Source organism: Leptosomus discolor, chromosome 2 (genome assembly GCF_034619465.1).
Source record: "Leptosomus discolor isolate bLepDis1 chromosome 2, bLepDis1.hap2, whole genome shotgun sequence".
NCBI lineage: Eukaryota > Metazoa > Chordata > Aves > Leptosomiformes > Leptosomidae > Leptosomus > Leptosomus discolor.
Window position 1 is genome coordinate 71,691,508 of NC_141392.1, and position 14,459 is coordinate 71,705,966.

The following is a 14,459-nucleotide window of genomic DNA, read 5'->3' on the forward strand; positions in this document are numbered from 1 at the left end:
ATCTGTAGCATACCTGTGGGGATTATTTGACAGATGCTATGGTACTTCAGAAATGAGACGATATCAGTATGTGATATTCTGCTTTTATTTTTGGTGGCCCTTGAGTGAGTTCCAGCAGTACCTTCAGCTCAAGGCCAGGCAGCCAAAAGTGTTGCATGGTTTAAAGCCGTGACATTGAAGTACCACACAAATGTGCCCTCTATTTGTAGCTTTTACTCTACTTTTAAAGTTTAATTACTTGTTTTTATTTTGTATGTGTGGCAGAAATCTCAAAATAAAGTGTTAATATGGCTAGTGGGGAAATTAATTTAATGGAGACTTAATTTTATTATATTGGTTAAACTTCAGTTATAGATACTTGACCTTTTGAAGAAGAAATTTTAATAATAACTGAGGACTTCCATCATGATGAACTAAAGATGGGGTTTCTTGGGTTTTTGCTTTGTTGTTTTTGGGTTTTTTGTTTTTTTTTTTTTTTCCATAATATGAGTCACACTTTAACGTAGGAAGAATACCCAGTTTTCATGGTTGTGCAAGTGCTAACTGATGGCTGTAGTGGCTGGTTATGTGTAAAAGTAATACGAGATTTTTATTTATATATGTATGTGTGTGTGTGTGTGTGTTTAATGCTGTTTACAACTTGAAAATGAGGAAGACATTCCAGTACCTAATAATTGTATTTATATCTAACATTCATGCTAGTAATATGCTGGTCTAATATGTTGTTATTCACCTAGATACTCCAGAAAGTTGGCTAGCTTTTCCTTAATTTCAGGATGGTTTCTGAATATTGCTGCTGGAAATTTCAAGGGAAAAAAACCCACTTTTTGTAATGAACCTTTAGAACACTTTTCATCCTGAGTCTCAACCAGCATTAGTTTCTAGTGGGGATTTAGCGATAAACGTGCTTTTCTATACTCTCAGCACAAAACCTGAGATTAATTTTGCTGTGAAGCTTCTTTAGGTCTTAATTAAAACTGAAGTTACTCATCCTGGTAAGAGCACCCATACAGACAATGCCTACATATCCTACTCTATTAAATTCTCAGGTATTAAGGAGGATAATACTGCACATAGTACTTTTAACTTAAAGCCTGTGCTGTATATGTGCACTATTTTAAGTTAATAAACAATTGCACTGTAGAAAGGTTAGAATTGGAGTGTTGTGTTAAATACAGGGAAAACAGGTGAATTATGAGAATGTTTTCTCATACTGAATGTTTTTTGTAATGTCTTTAAACATGTTAGCATACAGAGAAACGCTGGTACAGTGATACGTGTAATGGAGCTATTCATGAGCTAAAAGACTGGCTTGTTGCAAGAAGCAATTTTTCAAGCCTAAGCAGAATTGGACCGAAGTAATTCAAGGTCCTGTGGTGAAGTCACGGAAGGCTGCCGAAGCATGGTCTCTTATGCAGATATTAAGTACATTTTAAATTAATTATCTTCTCTTGATAATAGTCTATCTACTACTACTGTTATATTTTATTAGCATTGCCTTCTGGATGCTCATGGTTATTTCCTGTATTTCTCTTCCCTCCCATCTTAGTGGAATCGGTCGAAATTGGCCATGGGCCTCTGGCGGCAGCAGCATTTTGGCAGAATTTGGGACTTTGCATCTGGAGTTTGTCCACTTGAGCCATCTGTCTGGAAACCCTGTCTTTGCAGAAAAGGTTAGACTGTTCAGTCAAAATCATGTTGTAAAACATAAAGTACGTGTTGCGAGACTGATATCTTTGGGGAGAGATTTGGATTTTCCTGTTATAAGCATTTGTCAAAGAAAGTAGATAGTTTCTAGATATTTCCCTAATCACCTTGGCATGTTTTTGTATTATAAAGTAAAAAATCTGTTCCAGAATTGTTGTGATGTATCTTCTTGTATATAGCACTTGCCTGGCCCCATAAAACATATCATTTCTGTGTACGTTGTAAATTAGTATCCCATTAAACAGTCAGACCATAGAGCATTCACCTAATGCAGGTACCTCGCCTGAACGTGGTAAAAACAAAAATTGACATTATATTTGGGATAATATGTGATGCCTGTAGAAAGCAAAGCACCATGGCTACTTGTGTGATTCCAGCAAGTTTAGTCTTCAAAATGCTGTGTGGTATCACTGCTGTCAGTGAGGTCAGAAAGCCCTTCCATTGCACTGACATTTAAGAAATATGCTTTGAGCTTTCTTTAGGGAATGAGAAAAGAAACAAACAAAAAACCAAAAAAGCATCCTTTAACAAAACAGTTGTGCTTACTAATTCTTCCAAAATTTGATAACATTGTCTTCTGGATACTTTTTATTTACATGAGCCATGGAAAGCAACTCCTTCTTTCCTCAATTCCTGCCTAAGCAATTTTGCTTGCTTTTTGGTGTGTAAATAGTCAGCGAGTCCTGTTCTTTATAATACACTATATCAATTATCTTCTCTTTTTTTTTTTTTTTTTTCCCTAGTTAAAGCTTCCCCTTGTTTTGGCAATGTATTCTTAATGCAACTGCCCCACGTTAGCTAAAACTGATATTATCTATCTGATAATCTAAATAATAATGAGACTCCAAATGTTTCACAGTAGGTTTAAAAGCCATGGTCAAATCTAAAATGAATACTAGTTGTACCGGACTTGAAGGACTGAATGACTTTGCTGCAATACCATCATCAGCACTGGAATAAATTTTGTGAAAGAAACTCCTAGCAATTTTAATGTATTTAGGGGTGAATTTAAAAAGAGAGTTTCTCTTAAACAAATCTGAACGGGGGGGTTGGTGACAGCATCCAGGAACAGCCAGAAACAAACTTGCTAGATAACTTAATTATCTTTTTACATTTATGGTAATTTAATGTATGACATCTGTTCTACTAAGAAACAACTAAAGTGTGATGAGAGTGGGTATGTTAAATATCCTAGCCTATGGTTCTCCTCCAAAGTGACATCGAGCTATAGCTGCAAGATGCTGGAAATCTATTTATGTAAGCTGCTCTTAAAGCCTTTTAGAGATTGCAGTTGCACAGCCCTCCGAGGCAAGCCATTCCAGGGCTGGTACGCTTGATAAAGAAGAAGAAACACTGGAATAAGCTTTGCATGGAAGAATTCATTAAAGGAGGTCTAGGACTCGTTGCGGTCTGCATTTGGGCAGCGACTGTTAGCAATGTAGTGTCAGGATGCAGAAGGCAGTTTGTGTACCACAACAGAAATCCTTCTGCAGCTTGGTGTAAGCTAATTTATCTTCCTTCTCAGCAGCTAGTTCACTTGATCTCTAGGCATTCAGGGTGTTATAATGAAGCTGTCAGTACCTTCTTGTTACAATTTCTGGTCTGTGGTGCTCAGGATCTTCATTCTCCCAAGTTGCTTTTTCGGTGAATGTTAAAATTCAGTATAAATTACTTCATGTGCTCTGCAGTGGATTGTGCTGCTGGATGACTCCAGCTGCAGAGCATCTGGACTGTAATTGTTGCCCCAGGCCTCTCATTTGTAGCAAGCTCCTTAACAGTGCCAGTGGATCACTCAGGGCTGCTTGGGTTCCTACTGGGCAAGCTGGTTGTGTGAAGCTCAGTTCCAGCAGTGCTCTCCTTTCCAGGCAAAACTGCTTTACAGTTCACTTCTGCATCTGAACTAGGTGATAGGCCTAGTATTTAATGCTATTTCTGCTTTGGCTATATGAGAAATATAATGCTGAATTAGCTGAGCTAAGCAACAAGCCTCCGTGAATTTCAGTATTCTGTGGAGGGGCAAGATACCCTGTATGGCAAGTCCTGGACTTGGGAGGTTGCTTCTGTTGTGTTGTTTCATTGCTGACAATCGACACAGAAATTCCAGAGGTTTTGAGGAGCTCGTTTATGTGATGATAGCAGCTTAAAGGATCTTTTTTAATAGTAGTGTGATTGCCCAGATGTGTTCAGGTATATGCGTAGAATAAGACTATTTTTATTTTTAGGCACATTTGCACTTTAAGACTTTCGTATTGACACTTTTGTTTGGGGCGGGGAAACGCATCAGTGCTCAGTGTTTTGTACCTTTCCAACAGGTAATGAATATTCGAAAAGTTCTAAATCGACTAGATAAACCAGAGGGTCTTTACCCCAACTATCTGAATCCCAGCAGTGGCCAATGGGGCCAGCGTAAGTAGATCACTTCTTTGGTACTACGACCTGTCTGTCGGTGTGCTGTTTGTAGTCGTTAACTTCTTTCAATCACCGTTATCTGTTTTTTGTGTATAGATATAAAGAACTTTTACGAAGTATAAAAACTCGCATTATATCTGGGGTTCTGTACAATGTAAAAAATACTACAAATAATAATAATCCTACTTGCTGTATTTTAATGTACCTTCCTTTGATCTTTCAGTATGGCTTGTTCAAGTGGAGCAAACGTCTGAATATGTATCATTTTGGAAAGGAATTTGTAGACTACAAAAGTCTTTTATTCAAAAATCCAAAGTGTTCTGTAAAGCAGCTGTTTAAGGAAACATTATCAGCTCCTCTGAATCAAATTCCATATTTTTAGAGTAGTGTGGCTCCATTGAAGATTAAAAAAAAAGTCTTTCCAGTTAATACCAGCTTTGATTTCTGTTGAAGTTTAATGCTGACAACTGAGGAAGCAAACTAAACAGAACTGTACCACAGCATTAATCTCCTTGGAACCATTACTGGAGACAGCAAAATTAGAAGGGAAAGAGTATGATAAAATGCTTGAAGTATTTGAACTTAGCCCCTTCCTGATGACTGAGCCTTTTCTTGTTGTACGTTGCCTTCTCCAATCTTCATAACATGTTCAAAGCCTACGTAGCGTGTAGCATCACAATTCTAGAGATTCTTTTTCCATTTTTCCCACTTGGGTTCGGTCTACCACTATCCCATTCATGTGATTCAGTATTCTCGTTGTTTTTTCCTCCCTACATTATTGAAAGAAAACAAGCAAGATGTGCTATCTTGGTCTGAAAAGACACAGGCAGATGAGCTGCTCATGTTGATTATCAGTGTTGGAACTGGTTAGACAATACAAGGGAGGGAAAGGACTAGAGAAGTTTTTGAATATAATAGTTTGTTTAGGATGCAGGTAAGGTGGAAGTGAGGTTCTGGGACCCTTATGGGACTTGCCACAGTCTGGATAGATAAAGTGATTTTTGCAAAGACAAAGAATGAGTGTTTTATTGAATAGAATATACTTTTGAATGCTTTATGTCACTCTCAGAATTAAAAAGATGACCAAAAAGGTTGTGCTGCTCAGTTGTATTGTCCCATCAAGGCAAAGTCTATTTCCCTTTCTGAATTAGAAGTATGCCCATCATTTTAGAAAACCTCCTAGTCTGCTACGCTTCAGGTCACCATGCCACAAGGCCTGCGGTAGCTCAGCATGCATAACCATCGACTCTGCTTGACACGTTGGTATAAACTCTGACACACATGTACAGATCTGAGATCTGTGCCCACTTGTTACCCGTGTTGGTTTAGCACAGCTTTGCAAACCATTATACCTCATACTAGAAGTGCCGCTCCTGCAGCAATAGGCACTGCATTTGGTTAGAAGGCCACTTCAGCGTCTGTAGGCCAGGTCCAGTTGCCTCCTTCCTCAGCTTCAGTCAGCCGCAGAAACTCAGCTTTTTGGTGAGCTGCAGGAGAGCAGATCTTTCTAGTGGCTCACACCGTTAGTGGCTTTGCCTTATTTCTTTTAAAGCAGTCAAGTATTTACTCTGCCTTATGGCCTTTGCCATTTCCCTATTTTTAATACGATTGTGTCTTATGTACTCCTTATTCACGTTAAATACCAGTTTTTGTTAGTGTGCACAGGAAAACTTACAGTTTATACCAGCTTTGCTTTCCAATGGCATGTAGTATTGACAAATAGCTTCCTGCGCATGCAAATGATGGACACAGATGTTGATGCGGGTCAGCCCCTAGCATGCTGAAGCAGCGAGAGCAGCTTCGATCTTGTTGCATCTCTTCCAATTCAATTGCTTCTGTTCAAAGACCCCAATTTATTAATTTTTTCCCCATAGTAGAAGATCAGCATGTAAGACTTCAGAGAGGTTTTATTTGAGCTTGCTTTTCTAGGTGGTTTTCAGTTGATTACACAGCAAAACAAAACCCTAGACTCTTAATTGGTACAAGACAGAAGTATTATCCCTCAAACATCAAGTGGGGAGGGAGGGATAGTTTCTGAACATTTCATCTCTAGCAGTGCTGTAACTGTGAAGGACGCTGCTGGATCACTGCCATTGTTCCTGTAAATTCATTTAGCCCCTGTTATTTTGACAGTAAACTGACAGTGATTTGCTGCAGCATGCGTCAATTGAATTTGTCTACTGCAATAATGTATATAATAACAGGGCTTATTATTGATGAAACTGTGCTGGTGCTATTTAGTTTGCAAATGTCAGAGGTTTCTATGGTAATTTATTTAGGAAACCATAAAGGTCATTTAAATGCTGCTGTTCAAAGATCAGCCTTCGATCATACAAAATGTTCTCATTTTTTTTAAGAAGCCTCTTTTCCTTTTGGATCATGAACATTTAATTAAATAAATGGTGTATTCTTTCCAGAAATTTTATACATCTCATTCAAAAGAGGAGAGGGGGAAAAAGCCATTTATAACCCAGGTTTGATGGTACAATGTATTTGTTAGGCAAAGGGACAGAATACGTTTGGAAAACTAAATTATTTTTGTACGTCACAGGCTAGTGGAGGAAAAAGACACTAGTAATGAAGTTTGAATAGAAAAAAAGTACTTCTACATTTGCATGGCTTTGCAGCCTCTTCAGAAGGTGAAAGGAGGCATTCCATGGAGAGAAGATGCTAAGGAGTTTAAAAATAACTCTCTGTGTTCTTTTGCATTCCACCAACAGAGGCTAAACTTTGAAGCTAAGATCAGAGTTAGGTGTTGGGAAGTGTAAGCTCTGTACCACTAACCCTTCTATGTCTCGCTTTATGAGCCTGAATTACCCCATGAGTGTTTTGCTTTTCTCAGCCCGGAATTTTGTGGTATGGCGCACAGACTTGCTGCGTGATATACTTAATCACGTCTCCATCCTGGATGTCTCGGGTGGAATTAGCTGATCCCTTCCTCGCTGTAAAACTGACCATTATAAATGAGTAGTCCTGGTAAAGCACTTTGAAATCCTTTCACTGAAGACTCGATAAATGCCAAATCTCTTAATGTTACCAGGAGCATCTTTAAAAAAGAAAAACCCAGCTTGTGTTCTTAGTTTAATGGAGCTTAGAGAAACACTTTACACACACATATATATATGTATATGTACACATACACACACATATACGGTTGTAGTGTTTCATGTGTTTGGGGGATCTGTGCTGAAATCTCGATAGCCTATTAAAATTGTGCCAAGAATCTTTTGGGCTTCTGGGCAGCAAGGGAGTGCAACCTTGTGCCAAGTGGCTGAGAGCATCACTGACTTTCACATCACTGATGCATCTGACATCAAACAGTCTGCCTTGTGTGGTGTCAAGAGCTTGCAGGGTCACGTCCTAAACGTGTGCAGTTGGATAATCACAGCGTCTGTAGTACCACACCATTTCACATAGTAAGTGTAGGGCAGAATAAAGCAGCATGATACCAATAATCCTCTGTAGATGTGGCAAACTGTCTGTTGTTTTTTTTTCCTTCCAGAACCACTGCTGAGTTGTGAGAGCAGACAGATGTTCAAAAATGTAGTATTATTTTTAAACATATGGGTCAGCATTTTGAAATATCATTAAATAACCTGAAATTCAACCCTACCAAAGAGCTGAAACATTTTGGCCTTTTTAATGAAGTGACTTAAATGGAGCATTTGCTACATTTTCCCCCTGTTTTTAGAATAAAAAGGAGCTTAGATTAGCACTCTTTTGTATGGGATAGGCTGCATGAATTAGATGCTAAACGTACTAATTCTTGTTTCTTTGCCATGAACTCCTATAGTGTGTTGTGAATAGTAAATAACTGTGGTGCTTTAGCTTGATGAAAAAGTTAGCAAGAAATAATTCTCTCTATATACAGTTAAGATTTTCCTGAGATTCCAGGCTCATAGTTATTAAAAATTGTTGTAGGAAGAGATCATTAAATGCACTGTTTCAAACTGTAATTGTATTTTATTGCCCAGGCTGAAGATGAAATTGCTGTTCAATCTCTTTCTTCCCTTTTAAGATCACGTCTCCATTGGAGGACTTGGGGATAGCTTTTATGAATATTTGCTCAAGGCATGGCTGATGTCGGACAAGACAGATGAAGAAGGCAAGAAAATGTATTATGATGCTGTTCAGGTAAATGAGATATTTAAATCTTCCTTTCCATAATAATCTAATCTATAATAATCAGGCTCTGGGGACAATGTGAGAGATTTATGTCTTTGCCACCACGGTGTGAGTTTTTTGAAAGAATTAGTTTCTCTTTTAAAAAGACTTCATCAAATATAAATGCTAGAGGAATACAGATACTGGGGGAAAGGGGAGTCTTGAAGTACTGCTATTTTTTTTTTTACAACTGCAATAAACTCAGTTCTCTCTGATATTGGAAGAGGAAAGTATAAAATATGCAACAAAAAATGCATCTACAAGTAGCTCTCAGATGGAAGTTCAATTCTTTTTCCCTCAGTCTTCCCTAAACATACTCCTTTTGTCCTTTTTCCTTATATCCAGGAGGGTGTTCCTCTCTTGCGTTTTGACCTCATGTGTCAGCTACTGGAGTATTTTGATTGTGGTCAACACGGGGATCAATATAATATGGGAGATCAATATAATATGGTAGATAATTATAAATGAAGATTTTGTTGCACAATGACTTTTTGTTACATTTAGCATTTATTTGCCAGCTTCTGTGAAAGAGCCAATTGTTCAAACTGGACATAGGAGAAAGTTTTCAAAAATCAGATTTGTCCATACTTACATTTCTATGTGGTATTTTATTTACGATCCTTCTGGTCTGCAGTTCGCTTTGTTAATTGATGGTATTTCCTTAATATGCTGTTTTGGGAGAAGTAATGGTTTTACGACACCAGATTGAGACTTGAGAAGTATTAAGTTTAAGTTCATATTTACAGGCTTTCCTTCCAGTCTTAGGCAAGCAATTATTTTCTCAGTTCTTTGCTTTCACAGATAGATACAGTTATATATGTAAAAAGAGGATAATATTATTTCTTTTTTCCCCATCCTTTCATCTGTTTTGACTGGAAGCTTTCTAGGACTTTTATCTCTTATTAACTGTGTGTACGTACAGTGCCTCTATAGACAAGGCTTCGAGATGCTAAGCGTATCTGCTTATTCTTACACACATCTGGAAATGCACCGTCCCTAGGGAAGAGACATAAGTCTCCTTTTACTTCCTGTACCACAAAAAGTGGTGACATTAAAAAAATACAACCCTGGCTCATTGAAACTATCTTTTTTTTCATTAGAGTGAAAAGTCATATGTGATGATTTGAAGGAGGGTGTGATCTCTGGTGGTAGTAAATTTGACAACCTAAGAAATCCTCTGCTAAGAAAATCCTGCCTTTAATTTTGTAAGTGCAGATTTGGATGCAGTTGGCCTCATTTTCACCGCTAACGTGGTTTCAGCTTCAGAGCAAAAGGTGGATTTTAAATTAGGCTTGAGTGCATTTGAGGCTGTAACATAAGAACAGTGATACTGTAATAGCTCAGCCATTAGGTTGGCAGCCAAAAAGAAAGAACAAAGTGTCTGATAATACGATATCAATTCATCTTACCATGGAAGGCATTTTGAAGCACCTCAAAGCTGCTTCTGGTCTTCTACTTCCACTGGTTTAATAACGTCAGTTTTTTTCTTTTAAATACATTCTTACATAGGGTAAGCGCTAGTGCATAGAGGCATGTGGTGAAAAAACGTGCTTTCGCGTGTACAGCTATGCTGGGAACCGCTGCAGGTAGAATACCCCAAATGTGGTGTGACCATCGCCCCTGTTGGCCGGGCCGCGAGCACGTTGCCTCCCGTCCTGCCAGGGGGCAGCAGGGGTGCTTTGATCCCAGCTGACAACAGAGAGCCCAAGAGAGCCCAGCGCCTCGATGGCCAGCGCTGGGCGGCTCCCGCCAAGGCTGAAGGCTCGCCTTGCCTTGACTGGAGCACGGCCGGAGGGAGGCGCATCTGGAAGTTTCGGTGTGCCGCCCCGGGCCAGCTGCAGGGTGGCCGTGTGCCTGCGTCCCTCCTGAGCCCCGGCCCGAGCTGCCCAGCGGGTGGAGAGCGACCTGCTGTGGGCTGGTCATCGGCGGGGGAGGGCCAGGAGCGCTGCGGGGGGTGTCCACGCGGGGTGCAGCAGCATGGCTTTGTTTAAACTCACACCTCAGCTGCACCGGGATAACGACCTCCTCGGGTGCGAAAGTTGTCGCAGGCATCCTCAGGTCCCAGCAGGGAGCAGAAGCGGTGATGGCCACCACGCTGCACGGCCGGTTCTGCCTGCTCAGGATTGAGCTGGGGGAGCAGAACTGCCCGATCAGCAGCATCACTGAATGTGGCAATATCAATGACAGCGTCTGAGCTCTGCTATATACGACTAGATTTAAAGTACCTATTATCTTAATATTTTTTAGTAGTACTGCCTCTTAAGCAGTCCAAGCATTGTGTCTGTGCACAATATCAGTGTTTGAGAGGGCCAAATGATCACTAAAGGTGTGCTAGATTTTGCCATGCTGCTGGTCGAATGCCATTTCCAGTATTTTCTGAGCAATGGCATCCATGTTCTCTGTTTTCTATACCGGGGTGCATCCGTGCCAAAGCTGAAAGTGTACACGCAGCAGCATGTGGAGGTATAGCTTGATGTTGTAACGCAGCTTGTTCAGAAAACAGCAGGGAAGTTGAGGTCTCACAGAAACTGCAGACTGTTTGGGCCCCATTGAGATGCCAGGTTCTTCACCAGAGTAACTAGCCTGTTTTGAAATCTGTCCTCATACTGGCTTTGTTGCTATCAATCCCTTACTTAGCTAATTTAAGCGTCTTCACAAGCTGCAGTCTTTCTTTATGACTGAGCCTACACGGTTTGGGCATTCTGAGTCTGCGTTGTATTTTCTTAGACAAATTTCCCCTGACGCTTTCAGACTCTTTTTAAGACTACGCCAAAGGGAACGGCATGGTTATTCCTGGCCGTTCGGTCCAGCAGGCACCCACCAAATTCTGAAAGAGCGATGTGAAGGTTTGATGCCTAATTCAGTATCTTCTGCTGTCCCGAAAGCACAAATGAAAATATATGGTGAGTTACAGTTCACTGTGAAAAGCTGAAATTTATTTAGATAAATCTTTGGGGTTATTTCTTACATTATTTCGTAACTCATTAAAAACTAAGAGTTCTTTCTATTAGAATTTTTGCAGCACCTATAGATTGTTTTATGGCTTAGGTTAAAAGCAATAACTAAGATGTCAAACTAGATTTAAAAAATTTTTCTGCTTGCCATAAATAAGATGCATATTTGGCTGATGCCATTTACAGAAGAGTTTATTTCCAATGGGAAAAGGGACAGAGATAGTCTTGTTTTGAATACCAGAGAATAATATGAATGTATTTATAAGGCCATCGGAGGGATTAATAAACTCTAGAATTCACACAAAAAGACAAGTGAATGTATTTTTAATGCAAGTTATTTTTCTCTTTTGAAAAGCATATAATGTCCTGTTTCACATAATACAGGAAGTAAGAGATCATCTTAAACTGTTTTCAGTGGATAGCATGCAACATTTCATTACAGAACAAACATGTATTCAGCTTTTAGTCATATTTTGAGAATGTAACTGCCCATAGACTAATCTGTCAGTCTTTGCAAGTATCCAGCACAAGAACCATCCCACTCTTTTCAGTTAACACAGTTGATCTCTGAGGCACAACTGAGTAGGTTTAGTAAGAGAACACAATAATTTAAAGCAAAAATGGACCTTATGGGTTCACTTATATCTAGTCTAGCGACAGCACTGTCACAAGAAACAGCATCAAATCCGCCGCTCTTGAATGTGTCGCCCCTTGACTTCTCAGTTGAAGGGCAGTTTTCCCACCACTCCTGTTAACAGGTTGCCTCACACTTGATGTCCAATGGTCAGCTGTCTTTCCCAAATTTTCCCATTGCATTTATTTACGGCCATTACTGCAAGCTTTCTGCATCTTAAATATTTCTGCTCTCTGTCCAATGCTGCCTTCATCCCCTCCTCAGTGTGTTCCTAGACAAGTGGCATATCTAAAGGCTGTAAAGAGAGCAGTAACTGGGCCCAGAAGAACTAACTTCACAGGAAGAGGGAGAATCCCTCGCCCGTACTTCCCAAGCGGTTTTGTTCAGTGCAGCCCACGGTGGCCCTGTGGCATCAGAGAAGAAAAGCCGCTGCCATCTGCAGTTTTACCTTTAGACAGGGTAGTTTACTTTCAGACATTTAGATGGTTTAATTTTTCTTACTCGCTAACAACTGCTCAGAAGGTTGTAACAAGAAAACTAGTGATCTTCAGAGAACCTAGCATGTGGAAGTAGAAACAATGGAAATAGCAAAAAGAGGAATAGGTGTTGTGAAGCAGTGCCACAGCCGTTCTCTGCAAGATTCCAACAGCACTCTTGAAAGTCAGCGTGCTGCTAGGCTGGGTTGTGCCATTTAGGAATACAGTAAACTTTTGTGGGTATCAAAAGGCAAAAAAAGTCATTTTCGGCCTCAGTATTTTGAGTATTCAGACAGAAAATATATAGGAACACTTTTTAATTTTTTTATAATTTTTCTTGGCACATTGCTAACTTTTGAGACTAGCCTTGATATACTCAGTTTGTACTCTGCCAAAGGAAACTATATGGTTTTGATTTTGTTTGGGGTTTTTTTTTTGGTATATTTAATTGTCAGCATTAAGTAGTGAGTATTTTTCAGAGCTGTCGAGATTTCAGCCTTTCAGATAAATAAAAGAAATCCATGTAGACTCCTTTCTTATTGAAATGAGTGAGAGAACAAAGTGTTGTTAGCAAACTGAAAACATGATATTGGCAGATAGGCCCTTTTCATCTCCAGAGTTTCATGAGGGTCTGTTTAACGGTGGTGACAGGCTGGTGGCTGGTCTGTGCTGACTGCAGTTTCTGTTAAGCTGCTTGAAGTGGTTTGCTTTGTGATCGTAATGATCTTAAAAACTACATAACTGATGTGGACAATGACAGAACTGCCACAACGCAGTTAGAATAGTTTGTCACAAGCCAAAAGTGTATTAATGAATTGAACATTCAGTTCTTGAGCACTTCTTGGCATTGAAAGAAACACGTAAACAGGGCGGGCCGGGTGGTGCAACAGCCCGTGTTCAGAATGGAGAAGCTGGTGCAGAGGACCCAGCATTCCCACTGCACACATTGCGGGGGCGGGGGAGGTATTGTCTGTAACTTAGATGTGTAAAAATGAATAAGCAGGCAGTTTATTTACATATTGTGTCAGCCGTCGTGTTTAAAATATTTATCACCCAGCTGCACTGGTGTTCTGCACGTAGCGATAGTATAGCTGTGTTATGTAGGAGCACAAGATTCATTACGCTTGACGGACGAGAACGTCCAGAGGACTCGCTGCTCCTTTTTCTTCTCTTCACTGTATTTCCCCTCTTGACAGAGTTTTGAGGCTCTCTGCTCACTGCTTACAGACAGCATCAAGACTAAAGCCAGGCTTCTGCAGATTTTTAAATTGTTGCTAATTTACTTATAATTGCACAATGTCTGTGTTTTAGACTATAGAAAGTACTTATTAAAATGTTTGCTTGTTAATGGACTGTCAGGAGAAGCAGCAAGCTATAATATTGTTACAACTCTTTAAGGAGGATTTTAACTAGAAAAGTCCTGCGAGAGGAATTGTCCCATTTTTGCTCATGGCTTTGCTCTTGTCAGAGCAGCTGTGTCCTTACTACTTGTGCTGTTTTCCCTTCCTTTTTTTGACAGCAAAAAACCTTGTCAGGAGCAATAGATATTTATTCTAAAATATTCAGAAAATACATAATGTAACATTTTGAGAGTGACTTGCTTTCATTCAGGCCATTCCATTAATACCGTTTTAAGAATGTGAATAAATCCAGCCTTCTGGTAGCAGACAGCATTAAGTACATTTAGGACAAGAGCATTGGTGCTCTTAGAAATACTAATAGATCTATACAGGGGGGTGGGGGGGACATAATTAGATTTTCAGACAAAAGCAAATTATCAGTTTTCCCCTAGAAACTTCAGTGGCCCTAGAACTTAATCATAGTAGTTAAATATTTGCCAATGTTTCCATTTAAAAAATTTAGGCCTCTGTTATAAGCATTTGTATTTAATTTCACACATAATCTTGTCTGTATAGTATGTCGTAAGTCCAAAAGCAGTAAGTGCCGTATTGCTTTAAAAATGTTTCTTATATAATGTGTTTAAACAAAGGAAGTTCTTCTCTGTTCAGATTTTGGTTTTGATTTTCCAAGCGCCATTCCGTGACGAGTTTGGACTGCAGGATAAGGAGATGCCACTTTTCTTTGACAGAAGTATTTAAATAAATTATAAGAAGG

At 39.6% G+C, this 14,459-nt stretch overlaps 1 protein-coding gene across 1 annotated transcript in view; it reads left to right on the forward strand.

Moving 5' to 3' along the window:
- Nucleotides 1–14,459, forward strand: part of MAN1A1 (mannosidase alpha class 1A member 1) — a 146,338-nt gene that overhangs the window by 115,824 nt on the left and 16,055 nt on the right. Inside the window, exons 6-8 of the mRNA XM_086461260.1 lie at nt 1,550–1,673; nt 4,020–4,113; nt 8,135–8,250. Coding sequence (XP_086317386.1) covers nt 1,550–1,673; nt 4,020–4,113; nt 8,135–8,250 — 334 coding nt within the window. The remainder of the gene's footprint in view (nt 1–1,549; nt 1,674–4,019; nt 4,114–8,134; nt 8,251–14,459) is intronic.